At 37.4% G+C, this 27,944-nt stretch overlaps 1 protein-coding gene across 3 annotated transcripts; it reads right to left on the bottom strand.

The window, feature by feature from the left end:
* LOC143849979 (uncharacterized) lies at positions 1-27,910 on the bottom strand. 3 transcript variants are annotated; one of them, XM_077359306.1, is made up of 25 exons: positions 27,688-27,910; positions 26,083-26,206; positions 25,742-25,807; positions 24,901-25,002; positions 24,622-24,790; positions 24,373-24,465; positions 22,588-22,734; positions 21,507-21,546; positions 16,592-16,649; positions 16,394-16,476; positions 16,006-16,104; positions 15,757-15,872; positions 15,514-15,632; positions 14,554-14,624; positions 13,628-13,733; positions 6,390-6,529; positions 6,117-6,275; positions 5,936-6,039; positions 5,292-5,467; positions 4,766-4,955; positions 4,577-4,676; positions 4,288-4,456; positions 3,052-3,134; positions 2,907-2,983; positions 1-230 (listed from the first exon to the last, which is right to left on the bottom strand). In XM_077359306.1, the coding sequence occupies exons 1-25, from the start codon at positions 27,733-27,735 to the stop codon at positions 59-61; spliced, it is 2,811 nt and encodes a 936-aa protein (XP_077215421.1). In that variant the 5' UTR covers positions 27,736-27,910; the 3' UTR covers positions 1-58. The 3 variants fall into 3 exon arrangements, with proteins under 3 accessions (XP_077215421.1, XP_077215423.1, XP_077215424.1); XM_077359308.1 differs by having other exon boundaries at positions 13,628-13,730; XM_077359309.1 differs by lacking the exon at positions 27,688-27,910 and having other exon boundaries at positions 25,746-25,807; positions 26,083-26,149.
* Positions 27,911-27,944: the final 34 nt, after the last annotated feature.

Genomic DNA, 27,944 nt, shown 5'->3' with positions numbered 1-27,944 from the left:
TCTTGAGCTCCCCGTGCTTGCGAAAAAGAGACTCAGGTCCCGCTCCTTTCAGTTCGACTCAATTGATCTTGGGCTTGGGCCGCCTTGGCCTTAATACAAACCAGAGAATGCCGAAAACAACTACAAATGCAGGTATGGTTGTCATGTCTACCTCTACGTGAACTTTTCTCTCTCGTGTACAGTGGATCGGATGCAGTGCAGTGAGAGTAGTATTTACAGAGTCCATAAATCTGCGTGAAACAGACTCATCAGAACATAGAAGAAGCCAACGGCCATATGCAAAATAGAAACCCATATCAAGTCCACAAAAGTAGAAAAAACAAAGTGTAGATACAAACTGTTTTGTATAAACTCTCTAAATGGAGAGACGCCCTTTATTGATGACTTTTCTCGTGTTACCTGGATATATCTTATGAAGACAAAAAATGAAGTATCCAACATCTTTAAGATATCTCATAAGATGATTCAGAACCATGGTTTCAAATTTCGGTTTCGGAATGCGTTTCGGTCCTCACCAAAACCGAAATTGCAGCCGAAATCCAACGAAATCAAATAAACCAATATTTTATCTTGTTCAAAATTTCGATCGGTAATTTCGGCTGAATTTTTGGGAAATATTAAATAATGTATAAAGTCAGATTTTTTGGCAAAATTCCTTAAATTTCGACTGGAATTTCGAAATTTCGGTCAAAATAATGTACGGTTTCAGGTATTACCGATTTCAATTTCGGTATTGACCGAAATCCGAAAGTTAGGTTAAATTTTAAAACCATGTTCAGAACCAATTTGGGACGTACATAAAAATCCTTGATCTGATGATGATGATGATGATGAGTATATTTCTTACAACCTGCAAGGGTATCTATTAGAAAATGAAATTGAGTCTCAAACCGCATGTTCTTATACTCGCCAGCAATGGAGTGGCTGAAAAGAAAATTAATCATCTCCTTGAAGTCACAAGATCCCTTCTATTATGTCAGAATGGAAATTTTATTATGTCATCCTATATCATCAAGGGGCTGTTTGGATATGCGGATTTTAGAATCCAGATTTATTGTTTGAAAACAGTGTAAAAGAGGGTTCATGATCAAGCTGCTGCATGCTGTCCTGACAGCGTTTCCTGGATTTTAAGTGAGAAATTCAAGTTTTAAAAATCTCTCCTGCATCCTGAGATTTCTAAAACCTGGAAACATGGGAGGATCTGCTACTCTCTTCCTGACGGAATGAAGGGCAAGAAGTCAAAAACGACGGCTGGTCCCACTTCTTCTCTTGTCTCTTAGCTACAATTTTGAAGAAATCCCAGATTCTAAAATCCGCGTATCCAAACAGCCCCTAATTGAATGCTTTCTCGAGTTCTGAATGACAAAAAGGCAATTTGTATCAATGGACGTTAAATTTTATGAGTGAGTTTTTCATCTCTTGGAAAATCATTTCCATCAGCAAAAGGTGATCATCATTGTAAGCCCCATCCCATTCCCACTGACGTGATAATCCAACTATGCCAACAGACATAGAAAAGTTTTTTAGGTTTACACTAGAAGGAAGAAAGAAGATAGGCCCTCCAATATCAATCATCATCAATTTGAACACTCAGATTCAAGTGATATTTCTACTCCTAGTTTATTGCCTCACGACAACATACCCTCTCCCAACTTATTGCCTTACGCAAGGGCAAGTGTTCATGTACTTCTCATAGCATTACTAATACTCTGCTTTGTACGATTGTTTGTCACCTTCATATAGAGCATATTTGTCAACAATTGTTTCGGTTCAAATTCCAACCAAGGTTGCAGATGCCTTAGCTCATCCACAGTGGAAAGGGGCTATGGTGGAAGAAACGAAAGCTGGGTCACAAATAACAAATGAGAACTAGTGGAGTTACCTCAAGGTAAGCATGTGATTGGGTGTCGACGGGAACACCATCAAACACAAACCTGATGATTCATAGAGAGATACAAGCCAGATTAGTTTTTAAGGGGAATCCCTACGAAACATTGCGTCTCTTCTCTTCTTCGCTTCCCTTATCTCCGCATTTTCCTTTCATATCTTCACAATTTACAAGATCTACTGTGATAGAATGACCTTAAATCTTTCTACCAAAAGCCTCAAAGTGAGGCCAATGTACTAGCATTGGGTGTTTTGACTACAGAGTATTTTACCGATTCAAGTAAGGTCGTATCTATAGAGGATGTTTTAAATGTGTTAGGTCATTTTGAGTCAACTGTTCATTAAGAGATGGGAAAATTTGCTGATTATAGCCTCTCCATCCATTTGTAGATGATAAGAAGGAAATAACAGAAAAAAAGGGGAGTATATGTGAATGGTGTAGGATTTGTTTTAGGGAGAACCAGGGAAGAGAAGATAGGAATTTAAGACTACAAACAAAGAGTTGATTTATCAGGCTTTTCAAATAGAACATGAATATGATGAAAAGGGAGCAACATCCTCCACCAAAGAATGAAAAGAAGAAAAAAATAGAATGAAAAATTGAGGACTTGCATGAAGAAATTGACCAGATTGAGGCTTATCATGAAATATATATATATATATATATATATATATATATATATATATATATATAATCAGAGTATTTTCACAGAGAGTTCACATAAACATTTTTTTCCAAGTGGAGCTGTCAGAAGTCAACCAATTTTACCAGGACACAAACCAAGTTCATGCAAAGTTTTGAACATTGCAAAATAGTAAAATAACCCTTCATTATTAAAAGAAAAATGTAAAGCTCTTACACTTCAAAGAGCATTTTAAAATTTCGAGAATTTTCATGAAGGTGTTTCCTTGTGAAGTTCAGAGCAGTTCCCACCATATTGTCCAAAGTTGAAGAATTTTCCATAACTATCATTTTACCAAAAAAAGAAAATGAGAAGGCGAAGAGGTTTGAATTTAACCTTTTTGATGAATCCTCGAGAAAAGACAGTAGATTCATGCCCTCCGCATAGCGCAAGTCGCCAGAAAAAATAGAAATCTGCAATTGAAATCAATTTAGTTGGCAAGAAACAGTGGAATTAAGCAGCTCCAAAGAAGTTTACTTACTCGTTTCCACAGACTAACGACTGAATTGTATTGGTTAACCAACTCTCGCTCATGAGATTTGAAGAGTTTAAAGCTTCGCGCAGCTACCTTTTGTTAAGGGTCTCAGTGTGAAAAATATGTTCCCACAGACAGGCCTGACAGCCCAAGAAGCACTGCTACAATTTTGTTTAGAACAAACTACCAAATTGATCATGGCCTTTAAAAGTGGGTAAGTCAAATTGGAAATTATGAATTTGATAAGTCAAAATCTATCAAAAGAAAATAATAATAAAGAAAAAAAAAAAAAAAACTAGGAACAAACTACCAAATTGATCATGGCCTTTAAAAATGGGGAAATCAAATTGGAAAGTATGAATTTGATAGATAAGTCATAATCTACCAAAAGAAAATAATAATGAAGAAAGAAAAAGGAAAACTAATTAATAATAAGGTGTTGCTTGATCTGGCTATGGAGTCTTTACTGGGAAGACAATGTATTAGGGAACTACCAATGAAAGATAATCTTCTTACAGATTAGTAACCTTCCATTTTGCATTATTATCTTAGTACATGCACATACGGAATGATTGATGGAAAAAATAGGTAACAAAGAAGCAAGAATTCTTGGTTTATTCACCCATGCTGATACTAATACTTATCAGCATCGACAAGGATATAACAAGGCGGTAACAGCACTGGTTTCCTATCTCTCTACATATTTTCCGTTTTTTTTGTTATCGTTGGCACTTACTATTTCCAAACATTACATTTTATATGTTTGCATGCAACGAGTGTATCATCAAGGCAGTAACGCTTTGGTTTCCTATCTCTCAACATATTTTCCATTTTTTTTGTTATCTTTGGTACTTACAATTTCCATACATTACATTTTATACGTTTGCATGCAACTACATTGCATCTGTTGCCAAGCAACATGGATTTCATATAGCATCTTTGCTAAAACCAAATAAATATTTTTTAAAGGGGTATGCTTTTGAAAAATAACATTTATATTTTCCAAAACCAATAGCCAAAGGGAACTTGCTATGTTAAAAAACTAGGAAGAGTAATTTCTGGTTATGAATATTTGGTAAGAAAAATCAATAGCCCAGCGAACTTCTTAGTTCATGAAACATAGGAAGAGTGATTTCTAGTTTTTATTAACTACGAGGTAAGAAAAATGGAAAACAAATCAAGGTAATTTTTGCATTTCCCTTGTGTTATACTACTGGAGTACAAAGCTAAAGGCCAGGATACTTGTCCGCTCCATGGCTAGAAGACGAATAGCTTCATTGACAAGTTGTATTGATTCCTCAAGGGCTGTGATAATGTAACTCCGAGCTATTGTATCCAATTGGAACTGAGAAATATGCCAACCTGGAGAACTTATGGATAGAGGATTGCAGCCTACTGACCATACCCAGTCCTGTTAAATAAATAACAAATATAGGCCATAACATAAAAAAAAGAACAGATGTTGTTACAAAGTTTAAGCTAATCTAATAAATGATAATAGTGGTCAGATGACCAAAGAGAATTATAGTACCTCAATTGCAGTCTCATGGGCTCGACTGTAAACCAGGTGAAGGGGAAGAAGACCAGCTAGATGTTCAGAAGTGGCAGCTAAGGCAGCTTTTATAGGCCTCCTGTGAAATAAGCAAGTATAAATGTAATGTTTACTTTCATAAATTAAAGTCTTGATATTAAAAAAAGTCTTGATGGCTATAATTTCAACCTCAAGTCCCATAAGAGTGACTGCCCATTGCAGTGTAGATGGCTCTCCCAAGATGATGAATCTGACTGAACCACAATGACCATATCAGAAAGAGCCTTGGCCATATAATGTTTGTCCACCAATAGTGGGTCACTGTGTATAAACCAAAAGACGGGAACTTCCAGCGTAGACCTGCTATGTGAATGGGCTCCTGCATTGGCATAGAATGATGAAGCCAACAGTCTGCAAGGTATGGTAATAATATATGCTAAAAAGTCAAAAATATACAAGCTACTGTTCTAAGATTTCCACACTCCCCAACCCCACCTCTAGTATCAGAAAATTCATGTAGTACGAGTACCCATGGTTTTAAATTTAGGCCGAAATACAGAAATTTCAGATTTCGGCTGGGACCGAAACAGAAATTTTAAGATTTTGACCGAAATTTTGGTTTCGGCTGAGGTCGAAACCCAAACCGAAATCGAAATTTCAAACCTTGTGAGTACCTTTGTGAATCATGGAGCAAAAATTCAGCTAGTATGAGTACCTTTAAGTGAACCATGATCGCTCAACCTCTGCAACTGATGTTGGAGAATGGAGGAGTCGAGATACGTACGGACGGTTGATCTATATGTTCCATTGACTAACAACATTGGGACAGCTGCTGCACGTCGTGCAACTGAAAAAGCCATTGCTAGAGCAGGATCCTCTGAAAGTGTCAACCTGCATGGCTTACCAACATCAATTTAAAAAAAAAAATAGTTACAGGCGAACAAACATACCATCCCATCATTTCCCCTATGGTTAATTTGAAAAATGATAGAAGGTTTAAGTAGAGGATAATGACATAAGATTGGGTTGTAGTAACTAATCCTGTTGTATTTATGAAACACCATAAAAAGTACCACTACCATGGGACCTGGAGTAAAGGGGATTCACATGACTTTATAGGTCCAGTCCAGATGAATACCGCTAAGATTTTGAAAACCTCAAGATCTTTTCGAAAAATTCAAACAGATCGCTTGATATGCTGTTTTTCACAATATTACTATGAGATTTTCATTATCAATATTTTTATTCATTTTTAATTTATTTTTAATATCCAAAAAATTTCCAAGGAAAAACCCAAAAGAAAGTTCCTGAGAACAAGATTAATCACTGTGCGAAACATGGAGCAATGAGAATACATACATGTGTGGGCTAAACATGACTTTTTGTGAAGGTACCAACAAAGACGAAAGGCCGTCCATAAGAGCCTTGAGTTCCACAGGCAAGTGTTTAATATGCTTGACTTTCTGCAACAGCAAGACTACAGTGAACACACCTTCACATGCGCACGCATGTACATACATATAAATAACTCCTAGCATACCTCCTGTGTAATGAAAAATAATTGAAAGGATATCTTCTCATAGTAATGGTATGCTCCTTCAGAAAGCGAAGGTGAAATGATGTGTCTCATAGATCCCCACAATGTAGCACCTAGATGAGCAAGAAAAGAATCACGTGCAACTGTGTAGTTTTGGAAATCCTGCAGACACCAGGAAATCACATTGAAAGAGTATTTTTTAAAGTTGTTCTTAACAGAAATAGCAGGAGCTATATAAGAAAATTAATTGAAAAAATGTGAATCAATTTGGCACACCTCATTTGTATCACTGAACAAATTCCAGCTCTCCATTCGTTTTAAAGCATCCATGGCCTTTCTCTTATGGTTGTCATCATATTCCTCACCATCAAAAGCCTGCAACTCACTTTTCAAATCCTGCATCCTCTCGTCAAGCTCTGAAACCATTAAATATTGGAAGAATACAATGTTAGCCGCAATGTTGACGTGGAGGTGCAAGATAAACAATTTTCACACATAAACATTTCATTGAGCTATTAAAATTCTTGAACGAAGCCTGTACTAGTGTCCTGCACTATTATTCACACATGCAAACCTACATCTATGAATGAGTAAGAAGCATGCATTACACAACACATCGGGAGATTAATAGTAATGCATAGTTTCTTCGCTAATGATTTAACATCCACTTTAGTAGTAATAGTTTCACAAAGAAATCAGGCTTTGCACACGCTGAGAAAGAGAACAGAGCTTCATAAAATGACACGTGGGAAGCGTTAGGGGGCCTTATGCTGCGTTCGTGAGAAAGAATCATTGGAAGGTCAGGGGAGGGGCAGTGATTGTGGGTTTGTGAAGTTCAGGAGGATAAGATTATGTACAATCTGCTGACTGAGGAGAGAAAATGAAGAGGCTCAAAGGACTTGTGACTAGAAATGAAGTGACTGGTTTCTTCAATTTCAGAAGATGTTACTGGAAGATTCGGGTGGGGGTTGGAAAGGGAACTAGTGGGGGCTAGGGAGGACGCTTTCCAAAAAGAAGGGCCCATAAAAAAGCAGGGCACAATAGGATGGACCAAAGTTCTGCAGAAAAAGAGCTTGAGAGGGAATGAACCTTAGATTACTTGGGAGGAGCGAAAGACTGAGCAAGTAAAAGTGTGGTTATGGGAACTTCAGATTCAAGAGATTCTTTCACTGGTGAATTTTGAAAGAGAAAGGAGGCAAGGAAGAAAACTATGTCACAAATATCTCCGAAATTTTCAAAATATCACGATTTTATAGCAACATTTTGATAAAATGATAAAATCCTGAAAAAATCTTGAGATTTTAAAAAATATAACGATATTTTGCATTTTAAATATTTACTGTAATAATATTGTGATATTTTTACAATATTTTATATCTTTTTTCTTAAATTATACATTTTTATTTTTATCATTTTTCCTGATGATAAACCTAGAGGGCGAGCCATGGCGCAACGGCAAGGTTGCTCCACTGTGACCTAGTGGTAACGGGTTCGAGTCGAGGAAACAACCTCTCTGACAAGCAGGGGCAAGGCTGCGTACATCTAGCCCTCCCCAGAGCCCGCAATAGCGGGAGCCTCGTGCACTGGGCTGCCCTTTTTTCCTGATAATAAACCCGACAAAATAAAATATATATATATATATATATATATATATATATATATATATATATATATATATATATATATATATATATATATATAGGGAAATGTTATCAGCACTACTATATTTTGATGAGGACACTCCTCACATTATTAAAAGTATGGTATGGCTCACACTATAAGATGATCCAAACCGTCCATTAGATGGGCCAGAGCCTAAATAGGTTGTGCCTCAAACATCATTTCCATAGGTTGATCCTAACCCTCCGATCTGAATGTTAGAGTGTTGATCCGAACCCTCTATAGATCGGAGGGTAAGGATCAACCTATGGAAATAATTTTTGGGGCACAACCTATTTAGGCCGTGGCCCATCTAATGGACGGTTTGGATCATCTTATGGGGCGGGCCATACAGTACTTTTAATAAAGTGAGGAGTGCCCTCATCAAAAGACAGTAGTGCTGATAACATTTCCCAAAACATATCCCGAGATTTTCTCTTGCCGAGAAATTCTCGAGAATGGTAATCGTGACTTCGGAAGAAGGCGATGGGAGACATTGGGAAGCATGAAGTGGCGAGGCAGGGGGTAGAGAACATTAGAGGAGAAAGGATAAAGTGAGGGCATAAGGTAGATGACAAGTGCCATGGGGATTCTGTACTTGAAAACAATAACAATGGGATTAGTTGATGAGGAGAGAAGCATGGAAAGTGGAGGGCGAGTAAGCGTACAGAGTAAATGTGGATGGAGGCTCAGCAAAAGAAGGAAGTTTCTACAGAGGTGCCTTGTGCATAGATCCAGAGACAAGGTAAGTGGGGATGAGGTTATGAGATGGGTGGATGGATGGGAGTTTTTAAAAAGGTTTGTGTTAAGAATATTGATAACTACCAAATTTTGCTTGCGACTAGCATAGGCAGCAAAAGTTGTGACAAATCCCATTTGCGATTGGCAGCTAAACAAAGGCACCAATCAAAAGGAAGAGGAAGAGATGGTTTTGTCTCTAGCACCCTCCTTCATGAATGGGGCTTGAAGACATTCAAAGCACTAGGTGAGTGCGTTGATGTGGTGAGGAAGATTGACAGTCTCAGCTGCGATAAGGTTCTTGGAGATTGAGAGGCTATGAATTGAGGTAGACAGAGCAGAGGAGGATGGTACACTTCCTAGTTGCATTGACCTTCAGGTCGAAGATGAGATCATCTCGGTCGTGGTACAGGAGGAGCTGACACGGAGTAACCAGTAGAAAAGGGTGGAGACAAGGGGATATGGTGATCAATGAGTCAACGATGCAGGTAAGTGAGATGGAGGAATTTTCAATTGTTCATTTATTAGGGGATTCAAAGGGTTGTCCTTCCGATGAAGAAGATAGATGGAAGGAGGAGATTGAAAAGTACAAGATAAGAGATGTGAAAAGATGATATTGCAGGAAGCATCAAGATAATCGAAGGAGAAGCCTTTGGCAGAGGAGTCTACAGGAAGCAATCCTCCACAGTAAGAATGGGACGATCCAGTCCATTTGGGGCAGAAATGGCGAGTTAGTGGTAGTCCCGGCAGTGGGTTCTGTGAGCGGTATGTTGGTAACCTATAACGGGTAGTCTTTGAGAAAATTGGAGAAAGATGGGCAATGCTTAATTTATATTAAATTTCGCATGAAATTGGATGATTTTGAATGGAAGTTGACTGGTGTATGTGCCAGCCACCTCGAGATTGAGGGTGGGTCTTTGACAAAAGCTAAGGTACTCTTAGACGAATAATAGGGAGGATCTGGTCATGGAAAGGTTGCATAGGTTTTTATTACCTTTGTACTGGGAGGGGCAGTAAAACGATATATGCCAGAGGAGTTTGTTGTGTCAGTTTCAAATCATTCCCTTATTTAGTTGTAGTTGGGATAAGATGTCGACTGTCGAGGTGTGAGATTCAGTGAAGTTGATGTCACATCTTCAGTTTGCAGAAGATAAATTGGTTTTTTTGTATAGACTCATCATTTCAAGTTTACAATTTGCTATAATGTTTTGATTATTTGAGGCAATGTTAGGCTTGGGTTACTGTGGCAAAGGGATTGATGTCTAAGTTGAATGTCATAAAGCTGGGTGGCAGAGTTCATAAAGGTTCTGGATGTTGGGGGAGAGATGAAGAGTCTTCCATTGACCTCATGTGCCTTTCATTGGGGGTTGGTCTGCCATGCAAGACATTAGGGCCCTAGAGGTCGAGACATGGGGGCTTGGAGGCCCATTTGTAAGGTTAGGGATTATTTTCTTCAGATGATTAGGTTTAGGTTGCAGGGGTAGAGGGTCAGGTTTTTGGAGGATTTGTGGACTGGTGTGGTTCCATTATGAAAGATTTGCCAAGTATACTCAATTGTTAGGTGTCTCATTTTATGCATGGATTTGGTTGGGCCGCCATCGCAACCTCATGGATGAGAGATTGTATGTTTGGCTAACCTTTTGGCAAATCCAGCTGACCTTGACCAGTTAATCAATCAGTCGATCAAGTCACCAAGTTAATCAATCAAGTCAAATCAATCCAATCTAGCTAATCAACCTCAAATCAAACGCCAGCAATGGCAGGCTCTCTAAGAATCCTCACATTCTCAGTTCAAACCTACAGTCGCCAGCAACGGGGAGCTTTCAGAATCCTCGCATTCTCAATCTTACTAAAAGCCATTTATAGCTCACAAGTGGAATTGGACAACCGAATTTGGGGAGTGGATTCTCAAGGTATTTTCTCAACAAGATCTTTCTTAACTACTTGTCAAGAGAAGATTAGTCAGAAAGGATTGAGAGCTAATATGAAGGCATTTGTGCCTACTTGGGTTCAAGGCTTCGCAAAGAGATGGTACTCAACAAGACTAACGACCCAAGTGGAATTGGCAGATCATATCTTTTTGTGAAGCTCCAAAACAATAAAGATTTTGAGTCGCATTATCAAGGTATTTGGCATTAGTGGGATGTTGCCACACTTGTTTGAGAACTTTAATGGGGCGGAGATGCACTCACCTTGGAGACACAAAGGTGGGCAATGACTGATTTTGTTATGATATGGTCCATTTGGTTTGAGATGAACCATCATTATCTTGAAGATAGTCTGACTGCTCTGGGGAAGATTCTTTGGGTAGTAAAGAGTACTTCAGAGCGTGGGTGGTTGCAAAGGAGGAGTTTTGGAGTGTGCAAAGTTGGGATTTCTTTAGGAAGTGGACGGAAATCCATGCTCTACTGCGGAGAAAAAAATATTAAGATGGGTTCCTCCACCTCCTAATGCGATAAATCCCAACTTCGACGATTATTCTTCTGGAAACCAAAGGCCTGCTGGGATGGCTGAAGTCTTTAGAGATGCCGACGGGAATGTTATTATTTCATATTCAGGCCTGATGGTCTGCAAATTGGAACTAGGCTTAAACTTGCGCAGTTCTCACCAGCCTCATGATCTTTGTGAGAGGCTAAATGGGTCTTTTCATAACGGAGTCGTTGAAAGGGATAGGATGGACAGTGAAGACAAGTAATGGATAATGGCACTCCATTAACATTCCAAATTGTTAAATAGAGTTAGGGTTAGAGGAAGTGAAGGAAAAGAGGAGTGGAGAAGATGGTGAGACTCCACTAGGGAGCTCCCATGTAAAATGATGTATATATAAGGCCCAACTAGGGCAACCAAGTACAATGACAATCATACCCCTCATATACACAGTAATGACTAAAATACCCCTAATTACACTTCAACACTCCCCCTCAAGTTTGAGTGTATACACTATGAAGCTCCAGCTTGCTACATGGGAGACTACAACAACAACTAAAAGTACAACAAAGGACCATACATCAAAAAGTATAATAAGCCCATACACACATCCAGCTTGGTATAATACTCCTCAAGCTGGTGTGGTGAATACATAATGAAAGCATAATAAAAAATAAAGGACAACAATGGCCATCAAAAGGAACAGCTCCCCTGAAGTAGCACAACAGCGAGAGCGATAAAATATGGCCTCCCCTGAATGAGAGCACGACGAACAGATATGCATATCACGGGAACAATGGTCCATCAAGTAAAAAAAAGGCACACCAAAGGTGCAGACAGCGAACATCGGCGAAGCAGCACAACGCGAAAAGAAGATAACCACCGATGGGAAAACCATCGGAGACAAGGTTGACGGGGAAACCGTCGCCTGAAAAGAGGAAGAGATAAAGAAGAAAAAGGGACGTCGACGGGAAAACAAAGTCGTCGCTTGTAAGAGAGCCAACCAACGATGGGGAAACCATCGTCTGGAAAAAATGTAGTTTGACGGGTAAACTAAGCCCTTGCCTGTAAGAGAGCCAACCAATGATGGGAACACCATCGCCCGGAAAAGAGAGGTCGACGGGAAAAAAACTGTCGCCTGTAGGAGAGCCGACCAACGATGGGGAATTGAAACCATCGCCCGGAAAAGAGAGGATAAGTTATAAAGCCGAAAAGAGAGGATAAGGCATAAAGTCGAGAACACAAAGAGACGAGAGAACGAACACTGTAAAGAGGAGACAACAAGAAACAACACTCCCCCTCGGGCGAGACTTCATAAGCCTGGAGAATACAAGATAACACAAGACAACAGCAAGAGAAAAAATCAACAAGACAACAACAAGGGAAAAAATCAACCAGACAACAAGACAAGTGACACTTCAACAAGCCAACAAGAGAACATAGAAGACACAAACAAATGACATTGAGGACAACAAGACAAGAGACCACTCCATCCATGGAACAAGGAGGACAACACTCCCTCAAAAAAAGAAACGACAGCACAAGAACAACTACATGATAACATTCCCCCTCAAGTTGAAGCCGGCGGGCTCTAAACTTGCAACCAAAAGAAGACGAGCAAGGAGCAACACCTCTCTCAAGCATTTCACCAAACACTTAGTGTGCGCCTTAAAGAACAACAAAAATGACGTAGAAGAAAACAAGACATAGATGGATGGAGCGGGAGGGGGGGGGGGCACTCAAGACATAAAGAGATGGGGAAAAGAACTAGAAGAAACTCAAAAGAGTGTGGAGTTAGAGAGGAGAAAAGATTTGGGGAGTTAGAACAAAAAGGAGAGAGACGTAGGGATTGAGGAGAAGAACAAGGGAAAGAATAGGCAAAAAAGAGGGTTGTTTCGTTGTTTTGGTGGGTTTTCTCTCTTTTTTTTTGGAAGGTTTGAACGGATCTACAAATGGTATTTACAAGGGGGATTTAGGGTTTAGGGAACCAAAATAAGGGTTAGGGTGTTGGAATTATGGAGTTAAGGCTAGGAAGAAGGGTTTGTAGCAAAAAGAAGAGAAAAACAAAGGAAAAGAGCTGATTGGGAGTGCTGTTGGGGGTGGTCGGAGGGGGTCGCCGGAGAGAGAGAGAGAGAGAGAGAGAGGTGGCCGGATGGAGCTGAAGAGAGAGAAGAACAGAGAGAGAGAGAGAGAGAGAGAGAGAGACACACACACACACACACAGAGAAGAGATACCGGAGAGGGGGGAGGGATTGCCGGAGTTGGAGCTCGCCGGAGATGGAGTGGACTCTTCTTCTTCTTCCCTAGGATCTTTGCTCTAATACCATGTTAGAATAGAGTTAGGGTTAGAGGAAGAGAAGGAGATGGAGAAGATGGTGACACTCCACTAGGGAGATGTATATTAAGACCCAACTAGGGCAACCAAGTACAATGACAATCATACCCCCCACATACACAGTAATGACTAAAATACCCCTAACTACACTTCAACACAGATGAAGCGGGAGAATGTTTGTAAAGATAATGCCTTTCGTTTTATTCATGTGCTTAGGGAAGCCAATCGATTCGCTAGCTAAATACAGTGCTTGAAGGGATGTTCAGATTACTGAACAAGCTCCACACATATTGTAGTTGTTTTGGTTTCTCTTAATAAATTTCATTTTCATTTACAAAAAAAGAACATAAATTACCTTCACATAAAGCAAGTTTAACCTTTCTTCCCTTGCAATGTTTGAATGCAAAAAGCTCATATATATCAATCTCAGCTAAAAGGATATCAATGGCGTGATGGTCCTGCTGCAACATTTAAAGCATATTTTAGTCAAATAAGACGTAATAGATATTCACATTAATGAAAGGACAAGGAAGAATCGTATAATATCATCTCAATACCTAGTTGCTTATTTAGATTGATATTACCAAACAAAAACATTACATGTAATATGAACTGTTTAAAAAGGTTATCAAGTTAAAAGAATTTTAAATAATCTACATGCGTAATTTGTTATAAATTAGTATAATAACTTCGGTCATTATCTGAATTTAAATATGCTATAATACTGGATCTTTGAACTTGAGAAAAATCAAGCAACATCGATTGTTGAATTATCAAATATAAGATTCCCCGAGTTTGACAATACCAAAGTCATCCTACAGGGTACTAGTTCATGAAATTACAGACCGTCATAAATGCTGAGACCAATTCATCATTGTAAGTGACCGAAGACGCATGAGCGGAAAAAAAAATGTTGTTGGAAACAATCTTAGATACAAGATATGGGGCTGAAAAATCCGTTTTAGGACAAGTTCATGAACTCCAACTCTTCCTTAATGGAATATTAGCCGAAGGTATACAAATGGATGACTGATTCCATTTGGCTGCCATCATTGATACTCTTCCACATTCGTGGAAGGAATTCGATAAAAGCTCTCAAGCATTGAAAAGAGAAGTAATCTTTAGAAGATCTTGTCACTCCGAATTGAAGAACAGAAAACTCATGATACAAAATGACAAATAATCGGAACTATTCTCCAAGACCAACCTTGTTAAGACTGGTGAAAAGAAAACAAATAAAAAGAGAAGTTTTCTTTTAGTGTTTTTTAGTTCAATACATACATCACCAAAAACTGCAAACTTTTCCTGAATTGCGTCTTGCAAACGATCTTCAGCTTCCTCTTCTGTCATTTCTGGAGGCCAAAATGAAACTACAAATCAATACTGGTTCAAAACTGTTCAAAGCATGAAACAGACAGCTGAACAAACACCATACATCTCAACATGGAAAGCAAAAACTCTTTTCTGGGCACAAGCATTTGAAGGAAGCATTATTACAGAATCATGGGATAAATAATAACTATGATACTAAGAGACTTTTAAATCGTAAACCACTATTTCTTCTTCAGTTTGGAACTCTCTTTTTTCTTTTTTTTGAAATGGTGAAAATTTATTAAAGAGAAATAACACCCATGACCAAGGCAGTCATAGGGAGTAGAGTACAGAAACTAAAATTCAAAGGAACTGATACAAAACTCCATAAAGAGAAACCTCTGAAAAGCATGGAAAGACCAATTATGTAAAGGCAGATACAGGGCATGAATCCATATAGAGAAACCTCTGAAAAGCTTGCACTGACATTCAGAGTAATTGTCACTATGAAAAAGTTCATAACCAGAAATATAACAAAAAATATAATATCTTATTACTTTTTTTTAACTATAGGCTTAATTATGATTGAAAGACGCATGTCCTGAAATGCTATATCTTGAAGAAAACATATTATTACAATATAACTGTTGATTGTTGCTCCTTCATACACTTTAAAAGAAAAGCACAAACAATGAATTCTATGGAACCATTGCAAACAAACAAAAACTTCTCATTGGTTCAATTGAAACACTGGTTTTAGAAAATCACTGAAGAGTTCAATCCTTGCTCAAGGTAATTCTTAAAACTAACAGCAATTCATCTTAAACCACAGCAGTGGATAATGCCAAACTGCGAGGGGTGTATGGCCTTCAAAGAACCATGCAACTCATATTAAAATGCATAACCATGAAGAGCACCTAACAGCAATACCTGCAACTGCACCAATGGTTTTCCCCACATTTGGTAAGCTAAGTTCCGTGCGCACACCTTCACCGCCAACAGCTGGACCCCAAGAAAAAGGGCCTGCACTCAAATCAATAAATGCCCACCTGGTACACGATATATACATACCATAAATAGTCCTCTCCAAAAGGTATATTTTAAGTAACACACACAAAGATGCGTATGCATGTAGAGAGAAAGAGCGTGAGAGAGAGGGAGCGAGTTATGGACCTATCTCTCCCTATCCATGTGTCCGTGAGACATTCTGGGTGTAGACCAGCTAATTCCCCGGATTTTAACTCCTTTTCTAAAAGGAGCTTCAAATCGCTGTTCTTTCCATGCAACATCTATAAAATAGCGTGCAAGAGTTAGAGAAACATAATCAATCAAATTACACCTCTCAAAAAGATTGATCTCAAAATTAGTCATTACACATCTCAAAAGATTATCGCAAAATAAGTTGCGAGATTTACTGGTTACCTGCTCAGCTTTGCTATAAATTATCTCAGCAGTATCCTTTCCTTGATATAACTTCTCAACACTGTTCAAGGCATCTAAACATATATTTGACCACTCATCCTGTTCAGTATACAACAAAAACAAGATGACGTGTAGCTATAAGCCCATGTATCGCTTCTTATCATAAATGACGCACCATTTCATTTTGATCATCCAGGTTACATTTTATAAACAAGTTCTAACAGCCAATAAGACGCCAACAAATTCCGCCATAAATGAAAGTTTTGAAATAGATCCATGTCACATGATGATCATTTCAGCATGTAAAATATCAAGAGCCGACATATAACCTCATGAAAATACGTTAATCCAACTCTCAAAGATTCAAAAAGTAACAACAAATACTAACAGTATCGATGTCTTCAGCTGTTGTCCAGGCAAACTTTGTCATAGGATGCTTTTCATATAGAGGTCTCTTGCTCTTATAAATTTCTGGGAAAAATAATTACAAAAAATTAGTCTTTCAGTTTTCAAGGGTAAAATGCCTCACTAATAAACCACATAAACAAAGATACATGAGATGACATAAATGCAAAATATTATTTACCAAGAGGAGTTTCTGTCACGTTGTCCGAATTGAGAAGTTTGGCTTGCAAGTTCTTATTCTGTACAAGAAACTCACTATGAGTCCCACTTTCGAGAAAAGGAAAACAAAAAACCCTCACGGAAAAGAATCAGAGCAACAAGCCAGCAAGTCTAAAGAACAGAAGCAAAGCACTAGAAAGACATATTTATAATTAACTATCACACATATTTACAATTAAGTATCTACAGAAAAAGTTCGTTTTAAGTTAAAAAATATTGAAAATGCACTTAATCCTACAGCTGCCAAGCAACTAGATCTAGTACTAAACTACTAATCCTCATAGCAGTTACTATAGACAACCTATATAGTCTGAGGTTTTTTTACTCTTTTCTCTTTTCATCAGAGCACTTTCTTTGACGGGGAAGATAAAAACAAGAAACCAGATATTCAAAAGAAAACAACTGTGCAATCAAAGGAAAAGGAACGACTCAAAAAAACAAAAAAGATAAAATCTCCAAGGAAGAACCAAAAAGGGGAAAAAGAGGGACAATTATCTTCAGTTAAAATGTGAGAACTAATTGTCTAGTCTATCTGAGGTAGATGTACACTTGTTTCCAGACTTTCAAAAAGTGTCCGAGATTTGTAGAGAATAATTTAGGGGAGTTACTTTTTAGGTTCGATAAAAGGTGTGGGGATTCTCCCTTGCAGTCTGATCCTTAATATCCAGAAGTTGTTGACTACAAGGCAAGGTGAACTAACACCTAGATTTCCCCGATCATTGAGCGGTATGAAGGCCAGGTGATTAGGCCAAAGTTTTAACATCTGCTAAGTGCTAACTGAACTCAGAACTCTGATGTGGACAGGGATTTTATCCTACAGAATCTCAACTACATACAAGCTCAACGAGTTTTTTAATTCTGTCCCCTCTTGTCATCATCCTCCTCTTCCTCATCACATAGTGACATTGTTGTTGCAAGGGGCTCTCCTAAGTATTCATAACCTCAATGAGATAAGGTTATAGAGCCTAAAAGAGGCAGATGTACCCTTCAAGTGACATTTTATTGTACTATTTACAGGGACAGCCCTCAAAGTAGGGGTGCAACTTGGGTCGGGCTCAACCCAAACCCGACGGGTTCAAGCTGATTTTGGCTCGGGTTGGGTTGGCATTTTCTCAGGTTGGGTTGGGTTATGGTTGGGAAAAGCCAACCCGATTTAATTCCAGGTTGGCTTAGGGTTGAGGCATTGGCAACCCGACCCGACCTCCGTCCTCTAATTTTCTCATAATTTTCTAGGGTTATGCTATTTTTTCTTGTATTTTTCTATTTGGCCCTAGATAGACACAAACCCAACCTGACTCAACGCGAACCCGACCCGACCCAATTTGGAGGCAGGTCTATTAAATTTCCAAACTTTTCATCATTTAGTTGTATAAAGAAAAAACCCTTTTTTGGGCTGGTTCAAATCCCAGGGACCAGTTTTTCTTCAGCTTTGCAAAATGTTTAGAGTCTTGATGTTGTCTACTTTGTTCTTCCAATTCCACATCAGATTCTTCCTTGGCAAAGTCCTCTGAGGCAATGCTTTGGTCTTCAACATTTTGCTCAACATTTCCATCTTGTTCTTCCATTTCATCTTCATTTAGCAAGACAGAGTATGGGTTATGAGTGATAACAGGGTTCTGTACAGGTTCAGAAATGGAGATCTGCGATTTGATCGGGTCTTCAACTGGTTCTGCAATTACAGAGATTTTTGTCTGAACTAGGGATCAGGTCCCCTTTCAAAGGTCTCATTCCTTCTAAGACCTGAGTCCATGATGACTTCCTCAGCATCTGCCCCATGATCTGGATTTTATCAGCTCAGATTCTATTGGATGCTATTGGTCCCACTTTGTTTTGGTTCTCTTGTTGCAGGATTTTCTGATTCCTCTTATTTTTGCTCTACTGTCCATGAGCTTCTAGTTGTTGTTGTTTTTTTTTTTGTTGCCCACCATTTGCTGGGGCCTGGTCTATTTCCTGTAATGTTGTATCTTTCTCTGTTTCAATATATCTGGCAGGGGTCTACCTAACCCCAGCTTACCCATCAAAAAGAAAAAAAAAAACCCTTTCCCATTGTTAATTTCGACAGAGACGGAAATGATTCAGCCTCTATAGATACTATACTAAGAAACCATGTTCCATATTTTTAGATTAAAAAACGGCTACTTCTTTACTTTTTTTTATGGTCTTCTTGTTCTTCTCTACTTATTTAACAATTTAAAGCATCTTTCATGGACTTGACCGACTCAGCCAAGATAATTAGTAAAACATTACAAAGTTCATGTAACAACTCACAAATATTTTTTCGTGGATTTTTTGAGAGGGGTGTATCTCAGGATATTTTAGTTTTTTGTTATTTTTTGGGTTTATAAAAGGAAAAATGAGGATAATAAATTATTTAAAATATATAACAATAAAAATTTTAAGAACAAAATTTGAACAACAAATAATAGTGTGAATTTATTAGGATATTTTGTGGTATTTTTGGTATAAAAATAAAATATGACGATATCTCGATGATTTTTCAGAATCTTGGCAAAATTTTAGGATTTTTCATTTTATCGAAAATTCAAAAATATCACAAAATATATATATATAGGAGATATTTGTAACCATGCATGTAACCCATATTGTTAAAATAGTACGATTCACGATTTAAATCGTAGAATCTATGATTCAAATCGAATCGACAATTGAAGAATTCAAATCGGAAGGAAGAATCGTTTTTTCATAAAAATCGTACGATTCAAGTATTATTCGACTTTGAATTGTGTGATTTTTATGATTCCTTTTTATTAACGATAAATCTTGGTGGGCCTTTACGTTTAGAAATAAATCGTATATGAACCCCGCTCCCCAACTTAGAACCTTAAAACAAGTAAAGAAACCCTAACTCTATTCTTCTCCTTTTTCTCCTCTTCTTTCCTTCTTCTCCTTCTCATCCTTCCTACTTCTACCAATACTAGCTGCAAGTTTGGATTACTAATCATGGAATTTTATATTTATTTTAAGAGTTTTGAATGAAAAATAAATGATTACTCATTTTATTCTTATTTTTTATTTTTAATATTTTTTTATATTTTACCATTCAAAAAAATATTTTTAATATTTTCCTCACTTTTATATATAAATCTGAAAAAAAAAAATTACTATTTATGATTCGATGCGATTCGAAGCCTGTTACGATTTACGATTCAATTCTAATTTTCAGAACCTTGCATGTAACTTCTAAGTAACCTAGAGCATGGTTTTAAATTTCCATTGAAGTCGGAACGAAACAACAGAAATGTTTTCGTTTCCATCTCCACCAAAACGACCAAATGCATAAACCAAAACCGTAAATGTAATGGTGGGAATGGGATACTATATCAATGTGTTACGTAATTATATTTCTATGAATTGCATGCGAAATGTGGTGCATGTATTATGTATATAAATATTTATATGAATTACATGTCAAATTTGGCATGTATTAAATTATCAGACATGCATGACAATGCATGTTAGTAGAAAATGCATGATGTTTTTAAACCACTATGGATGGTTATCTTGCTTATGTGATGGTTCCTAGGTATGTATTTGTGCATATTCTAGCATTTCTGAAGTTTCATCTTTAAATTCTATCATTTGCATATGTTTCCGTAATTTCCATTTCCATGGCGATGGAAACCAAAACCGAAATTTAAAACCTTTAGCTAGAGGTCAACCTTTGCATTGACTCCATCTTACAAAGACGGCGTGTTTTGGACCTCGAAATCTAGTAGGGGTTCGGGTAAGATCCTTCTACGATCAGAGTTTAGATGGGAGTTGTGTATTCCCTTACACTTCCATTTGTACAAGGAAGCATCTCCAATGACAGTTTGATTTTCTATGAACTGATTGAAGTGAAAATCTGATTGAATTGTGGATTAATCATTTGGCAGAAACAACTCGGTTACAACCTAAAGAGGGCCAAAGCATGCCTTACAACAAACATCTGGATAATGGTGCAGATGTTTCGGTTGAGTTCAATAATGTTTACGAATATTTGGTCAAAATATTTTGACACACAAAACAAACATGAATCTAATGAAAATCCTTAGATCTACAAAAGCTTAAGGAATGAAACCTCCTCTCCCACCTATTTCTATTCAAACTTACATGAATTCTATCAATTGCAGTGTTAACAATCAAAGGGAGTAATCACCTAGATGTGATCAAACTACGTAGAACACATATTGAAGTGTGGATTGACAATTGGACCCTTCATAACAACCCATTTGGGATTTCCTCTCAAGTTACATTTTAAAAATGGATAGGCATGTACATATTAATTTTCTCTAGTGGTAACATGAAATAGGGGTTGGCCTGTAGCTCAATTAATGGAGGCTTTGTATCTCAACCTTGAGGTCACAGGTTCAATCCCAGCTTACTTATAAAATATATATATATATATGTGTGTGTGTGTGTGTGTGTGTGATAGAATCATAAAGGCATGCTTAGGAACTTGATACATTCCGCACGCAAAAAGAATGGGGTTCTGGTTGAGGCTTTCTTTCCCTTGCCCTTAACAGTCACAAGTGCAGAGGCCCCTTAGTAAGGTTTTATCAAATCTGTTTTTAAATCTCTTTTGTTGTTTCAATTTTTTTGGTCTCTCAAATTATATGTAAGAACATCATAGATTCATAGTAAGTAATGAATTTTTTCTTTTATTAAAATATGCAAATATCTGGATTAACCTAGGGATAAATTGCCAACGAGTAAATATTAGTAGTAACTACAAAGTTTCAACAAAATTCCATAGAACTGGCTGAATCTTAGCAGCTAACCTCTAGTCCAAGCATGAAACCATGAACTTACCTAATAAACACTAAAAAGGAAACCAGAGTAAATAAAACTATGCCAAAAAGTAAGCACAATAGTACCTCCTTAAGAAAACTAATTTCCGATTCAGATAAGCCTCTCCTGTAAGAGAAAATCGTAATTAGGTCAATTGATAGAAAATATTACCAAACAATATGAGAATAAGGGACAGCTTCCAAACAGCATCAGTTCTGCGGGAAAAATGAGCAAAATTCTGCTTTGATTTATACCAGGAATTGTGACAGAAATTGATCAATCTACAAGGTAAGACCTGAAAACAAAATCACATGCATAACATCCAAAAGCTTGACACAAGGAAACTAAGCTGGCAGGCATTAAAACCATCCATCAACATCATCAGATCAGACATCAACAGTTTACTAACTCAGCAGTACCTACTGTACCCACAGGCAGTAGGTTTAAAAACCAAGAAAGAAGAACCGGGAGGGCAGACACAAGTTCAAAGGTTTGTCTCTTAGCCTTTTGTGAAATTTTTCGAGGTATTTTATTATATATGTCTGTGCGCGCGCGCGCGCTCTGTTGCATCAGTACAGGCACAAGGGTCGGAATCTAACATGAGTATCGAGTGTGCAAAATTCAAAAGGAAAGATCCGTGGATTTGCCAAAATATTTTAATAAATTTTAAAATTTTAGATTATAATAAGGTTATGACAAGTAATATGTTGAGAATTTTAATAGGTTAAGTAAATATAATGTTTTATTTTCATATAAAAAACTTACCATTATGATGGATAAAACTCAAAACATGCGGTAATTATTAAGTTATGGTAGTAGTATTCAGAAAAAAAAGGGATAAAAAGGGATTTAGAAGTGTAGCGGAGAATCCTAAAGTATTGGAATCCGAAAGGTGTCCTGCACGAATACTTAGCCCATTCAGAAGAATCCGTGTAACATGGTGTGTGTGTGTGTGTGTGTGTGTGTGTTGTATTCTCAGACTCCGCAAAGGGGAAAAATAGGGCAGCCCAGTGCACGAGATTCTGCAAAGGGAACTAGGTAATTTTTTGTTTCCCAACACTTGTTAAGTTTGCATAATATCAAACGGTAAAAGGTTAGAAGATAAAAAGAATCACTAGTCTCAAATCAGGAAACATTTAAGGGATAAAACCTTACTAGAGTACCCACCGGTAACCATAAGCTCTTTTCATCTCATTCCTGGGATTCAAGATGAAAATGTTGTAGGCACTATTTAGCTCCAGGTAGTCAACAAGACTAGTGAAGAGATAATCCATCAAATCCATGTCCACTTGCCAAAGAGTCGCATTATCATCCCTGTGCATACGGACATAAAGGAAATTCTTCAGCTGAAAATTTTTATTCAATCTGCAAGTTCCAATTGGGGTATGACAAGATGCAGAGTGCAACAAAACCAGTAGAAGTTTTGCTGTTAGAAAAAAGAGCATACTTATTGATTTAGAAACAAGCCAAATAAGAAGGGCGGCCCAGTGCACGAGGCTCCCGCCATTGCGGGGTCTGGGAAGGGCTAGATGTACGCAGCCTTACCCCTGCTTTGCAGAGAGGCTGTTTCCGTGACTCGAACCCCTGACCCTCAGGTCACAATGGAGCAACCTTACCGTTGCGCCAAGGCTCGCCCTCCAGAAACAAGCCAAATCTTCCCTCAAAATAAAGAATAAAAAGGGAAAACTACCGTAGCCGTCTAAATGTCACTCTCCCCACAATATGGTAAATTGTTCCCTTCCATGAACCTCAATGAGAAAATATTTCAGAACTATAATGAATATTGAGTTCAACGGTGTTAATCAGCACTATTTATTTTTAATAACACATAACCATGAAATTTATGCATGGTACAATATTTGAACCGTAATTTATAATTACTGAATCTGCCATATATAAGGCAAAAAGATGAATAAGACACTGGAGGAGAACAAGTCAAACAATTACGCATAGAAATTTCACCATGGATGGATAAATAATGGCACTAATATATCATGAAACCATATCTAAGGCAGCGAGATGAATAAGACACTGGAGGAGAACAAGTCAGACAACTACGCATAGAATTTCACCATAGCTGGATAAAATGATGGCATTAACATATCACGAAACCAAGTCACATAGGAAAAAATAAAAATGAAGGAACTACTCCTTAATCACAATCACTGACTTAGGAAAGGAGTCATCGACGACGCTACGAGTCAGAAAGCCAACCAAGCCCTATAGACTGCTGAAAAACGTGAGTGCGTACTCGCACGATACGGCAACATGTCGACTTTGCCCCTCTTAGCACGTTACGCCCTTACCTCTTAAAGGCCACTCCACTAAATCAATTCTTTAATTAGTAGTTGGCACGAATACCTTCGTTTAAGAGAAGATGAATGGAGTCACTTTCTGTATCTTCCTCTCCAACTTGATTCTGAAGGTCGGGTGGGGAAATGGGGATAAAAGATCAATTGATCCATCCATAAGGGGTGGAGATACCACAGATTCAAGGGCTGGTGGTTAATGTAGGACGCGGGACTCATTCTTTACCCATAGAAAGGAAGTCAAGATGAATGTATGAGTTCATCAGCCATTAACATATCACGAAACCATATCTAAGGCAACGAGATGAATAAGACACTGGAGGAGAACAAGTCAAACAACTACGCATAGAAATTTCACCATAGCTGGATAAAATGATGGCATTAACATATCACGAAACCAAGTCACATAAAATGACGTGTTCTATGTTTTCAGTAAAAGAATACATCAGTTTGTCTTAGATGGCATTAACACATAAAAAAGATGTGTTCTATGTTTTCAGTAAAAGAATGCAATAGTTTGTCTTAGATGGCATTAACACATACTGAAACTAAATCCGTGCAGCTTGAAATTTAAACATTTCATTGATAACATATAGAAATTATGTTTCGGTGATCATGATCATGCAAAATTCATATATATTACCTGGATATATCATCTTTGCGAGATAGGACTTTTAACGCATGCTCAAAAACAGAGGTGACCTTTTCCCCCATCTCTATAGCATGAACAGAAAAACTGCACACACATACATCAATAATAGCATTTAAGGACAAGTGCGAGAAAACTTCACATAGACGCATCAGAAAATGAAACTTTCAACATTTTATAGCCAGAGCATGCCAATTAAATTATAAGACAGATGACGGAAACACAAGGGTCCAGAGTAATAACTTGTAATTTATGTGGCTGATAAGAGGAAGATGATGGCGTTGCGCTTTATCTACACTGATCTTGTAAAATGGAGTGAGAACCTCTCCAATATGTGGAACACGTGTATGTTCAAAAACATGATCAATTTTGGTAAACCACCGCTCCAGTTCTTCGAAACCAAGCTTGAAGTCTAGGGAAATGCCCCAAACACAAAGAGTTTCAAGAAACCTATAGGATTATTTAATTACAAATCCAAGCACCGATAGAGATAAGTACATGCTGAACGAGATAAATGCTTACCATGGTTTCCTTTTCCTTCAAATCCTATGAAAATGAAATTAACGGGGACCGGAAGGTACATAGAATCAACTTCTGAAAGCTTCAAATAACTTGCAATGTTGCCTGAGATTAAAATAATGAAGAAGGGAAGTCAAAATAAATAATTTCAAAAAGATCTCATGTCCAACAAGTTTTGAAACTATTACTAGTTGCAAAATTAGAGACTTAGTGAGTTCTCACGCTCAGAATTACTCAAGTTACAATGCTAAGAACAAAAAAAAAAGACCCACATAAATTTAATACCCAGATTGAACAGGATGTAAATTAGTGAGTTCTCACACTCAAAATTACTCAAGTTACTATGCTAAGAACAGAAAAATAATACCGACATAACAAATGCTACCTCATATTACAATGATTAGCTGACACATTATTTTTTCTTTCTCTTTTTTTTTCTCTTTTCTCTTTCCATTTTCTTTTCTTTTCACCATGTCATTTCCAAGGGTTTTCTAACCCAAGGAACGCAACTAAACACAGCCTTAATGGAAAAGGGCTCTTTAGTTTAACTCAACAAGAGTCATTAAACATAGAAATTATCTTTCTTTTTCTTTTGATAAAATCTTTATTTCAACATTGTCCATTTTAAAAATTATAAAACCAATTATGCTACAGCCTATATGTATATGTACTAAAACACAGTAGTCATGATGAAAGTTGACAAACTGGTTGTTGAGGCCAATCGCAAGAACAGCCTAATACGTTTTCAACATTCAAACAGCAATAGATATAAATGAATTTGCGCATTCAGACAGCAGCAGATATTCAGAGATTGGAAGAACTTCTGTAATGCATATGCAACTACCTGCCTTGGTGTAATTAAGCACACCCATCTTGCTCGACGATACCGAACTTTCCAAATCATCAAATTCTGAAAATTAACAAGGATTAGGTAACAAGAAGAAATCAAAATGTGTCCTGCAAGAAATACATACAGATCAAGAAGTTGGAAGAGTCCATATTAATTTGCAACAATATACAACATCTTTGCTTTTTTGACACAGAGGATAAACGCATGTTGTCTTCATTAGAAAGGCATGCAAGTTGGCGGCTTGGTCTCAACTTAGAAAATAATAACAAAATGACCAGAATATAATAATTAAACAAAATAGATGTCAAAATGTCAGAATTTCACAACAATAGTACCCCCACGAATCACAGCTTCACTCCAGAATCTACTCTTCTCTTTGAGGTTAAATAAGGAAAATACTGACGATCTGGCGCTTTTACGACTTCCAATGGATGATCCATATGACCCAGCTGCTAGGAACTGAAAATCATTAACCAGCAATCAGTGCAATCTACCACCTCAAGAACTAAACAATGCCATAGTATTCACTTTTCAAATGAGGATAGGTAAGTACCTCCTAAGTAATGAGTAATAATGATCTCATATTTCAACAATGGCAGAAGCCCAAAGATGGTCAACAACAACAATTGACTACAAACTACTTTACAGCAATAACTATTCACATCCCATCAGAGCTTACGCACAGTTTTGGACTTGGAGACCCCATCATAAGAAAAATATATTCTACCCTTCAGTCCACTAAATGCAACAATCATCTATGAAGAAACCAAGCAGACGAAAATTGGAAAGTCAGAGGACGGCATTACTAATGGCATCATGTTGACAAAAGAAAAAATTTGCAGGCTTGGATGTTTTGATTTATGGTGAAATTAAGGTGATTTCAATTTGAATTCTTGGGTTGGTTAGAAAGGTTTTGGGAGTTTTGTAAAAAGAAAAGAAAAAAAAAACAAGAATAATATTTTGTCCTTATCTGTTCCTATTTACGGATTAATTTGTTTTAGAAGTTTTATGGGCTAAAATGACCAATGGGCACCTTTGAACACCAAACATTACTACCACCACTATTTGGTCAAATACGATTTAGCTCTACCAGTTCTACCGCTTCTCTCAAATCACACAGAAAATATAAGATATGAGTGAGAGTGTCAGACCATCAGTACCAATGTACATTAGCAAGGAGAGTTCCACACCACCAATACCAATATACATTAACAATTAGAGGAGTAGATAAACGTCCAATAATACCCTGTGATAGGTAATGTCACCATCATATCATCTAGCATGTCATTCAATTTTTAGAGATTTTTTAGTAGTTTTCAATGGGATAACCATAAACAATCCGCTTAGCCAGTACTAGTAAGGATCATTTTGATGATCAAAATCACAATAACTACTAAAAAGGGAAGAAATAAATAAATGGAAAAGACGAAATCAGGGCTCTCTCGGCAACAAAAACATAGATTGCAAATCAAATTAACTAACATTCCCACATTCCAATGCTAATGAGAATTTTCAATCAATCTCATAAAGATAATAAAAGGAAAGGACAAGATATTCCTATATATACTGCATATCTATTTCCATCTGTACATAAACACGTGAACACTGAATGTTTTTCTTTTTAACATTTGAATGTTCCTAAACACTGAATTCTAATCTCAGGAAACACCAAAACAAAGAAAATTCATCGATGATTTAGAAAAAGAAGAAGAAAAAAAACATAGTTACCGAAAACTTAAACAAAAACGAACATGCCCTAAAATGCTTCTTAGAGCTGTTCGTAGACCTAGTTCGACTGATTTAAGGAATTATCGAAATAATGATGATAAACACTTCTAAAAGAATTACCAAAGCAATAGGAAAAGCAAAAAACAACAAATATACAGCGGATTAAAAAATCAACAATAACAGGATTTTCCCGCAAGGAGCTTCATACGTACCAGTAAAATTAGGCTGAAAAACAGCAGAGAAAAGAACCTTTGATTCATCTCAACCAAATGGATGAGAAGACAAAGAGGAGATTTGAAGAGATCTAATGGCGGAAATCGATACAGGGAAAAGGATTTGGAGGGAGAAATCTCAGTCGCCCTCGGCGCTACCGAGAGAATTTTCCAATTTGGGAGATTTAGGTAGGGATTTGGGGTTTTAAGTCTTTCGGAGTGAGCATGGGGTTTATTGTGGTGACCGAATGAGCGCC

Source organism: Tasmannia lanceolata, unplaced genomic scaffold, assembly GCF_043159265.1.
Source record: "Tasmannia lanceolata isolate RefF3 unplaced genomic scaffold, GAP_Taslan_0.1 ptg000018l, whole genome shotgun sequence".
Taxonomy (NCBI): Eukaryota; Viridiplantae; Streptophyta; class Magnoliopsida; order Canellales; family Winteraceae; genus Tasmannia; species Tasmannia lanceolata.
The sequence above is the reverse complement of the archived record's forward strand: the minus strand, read 5'-3'. Positions and strand labels throughout refer to the sequence as shown.

Excerpts from the sequence above, each read along its gene's own strand:
- LOC143849979 (XM_077359306.1), bottom strand. The coding sequence starts at position 27,735 with ATGAATCAAAGGTTCTTTTCTCTGCTGTTTTTCAGCCTAATTTTACTG. Across the intron at positions 24,466-24,621 it reads ATCAGCCACATAAATTACAA|TTTTTCTGTTCATGCTATAG; the intron begins GTTATTACTCTG and ends ATGTGTGTGCAG. Across the intron at positions 13,734-14,553 it reads AGTTTGCAGTTTTTGGTGAT|CAGGACCATCACGCCATTGA; the intron begins GTATGTATTGAA and ends TAAATGTTGCAG.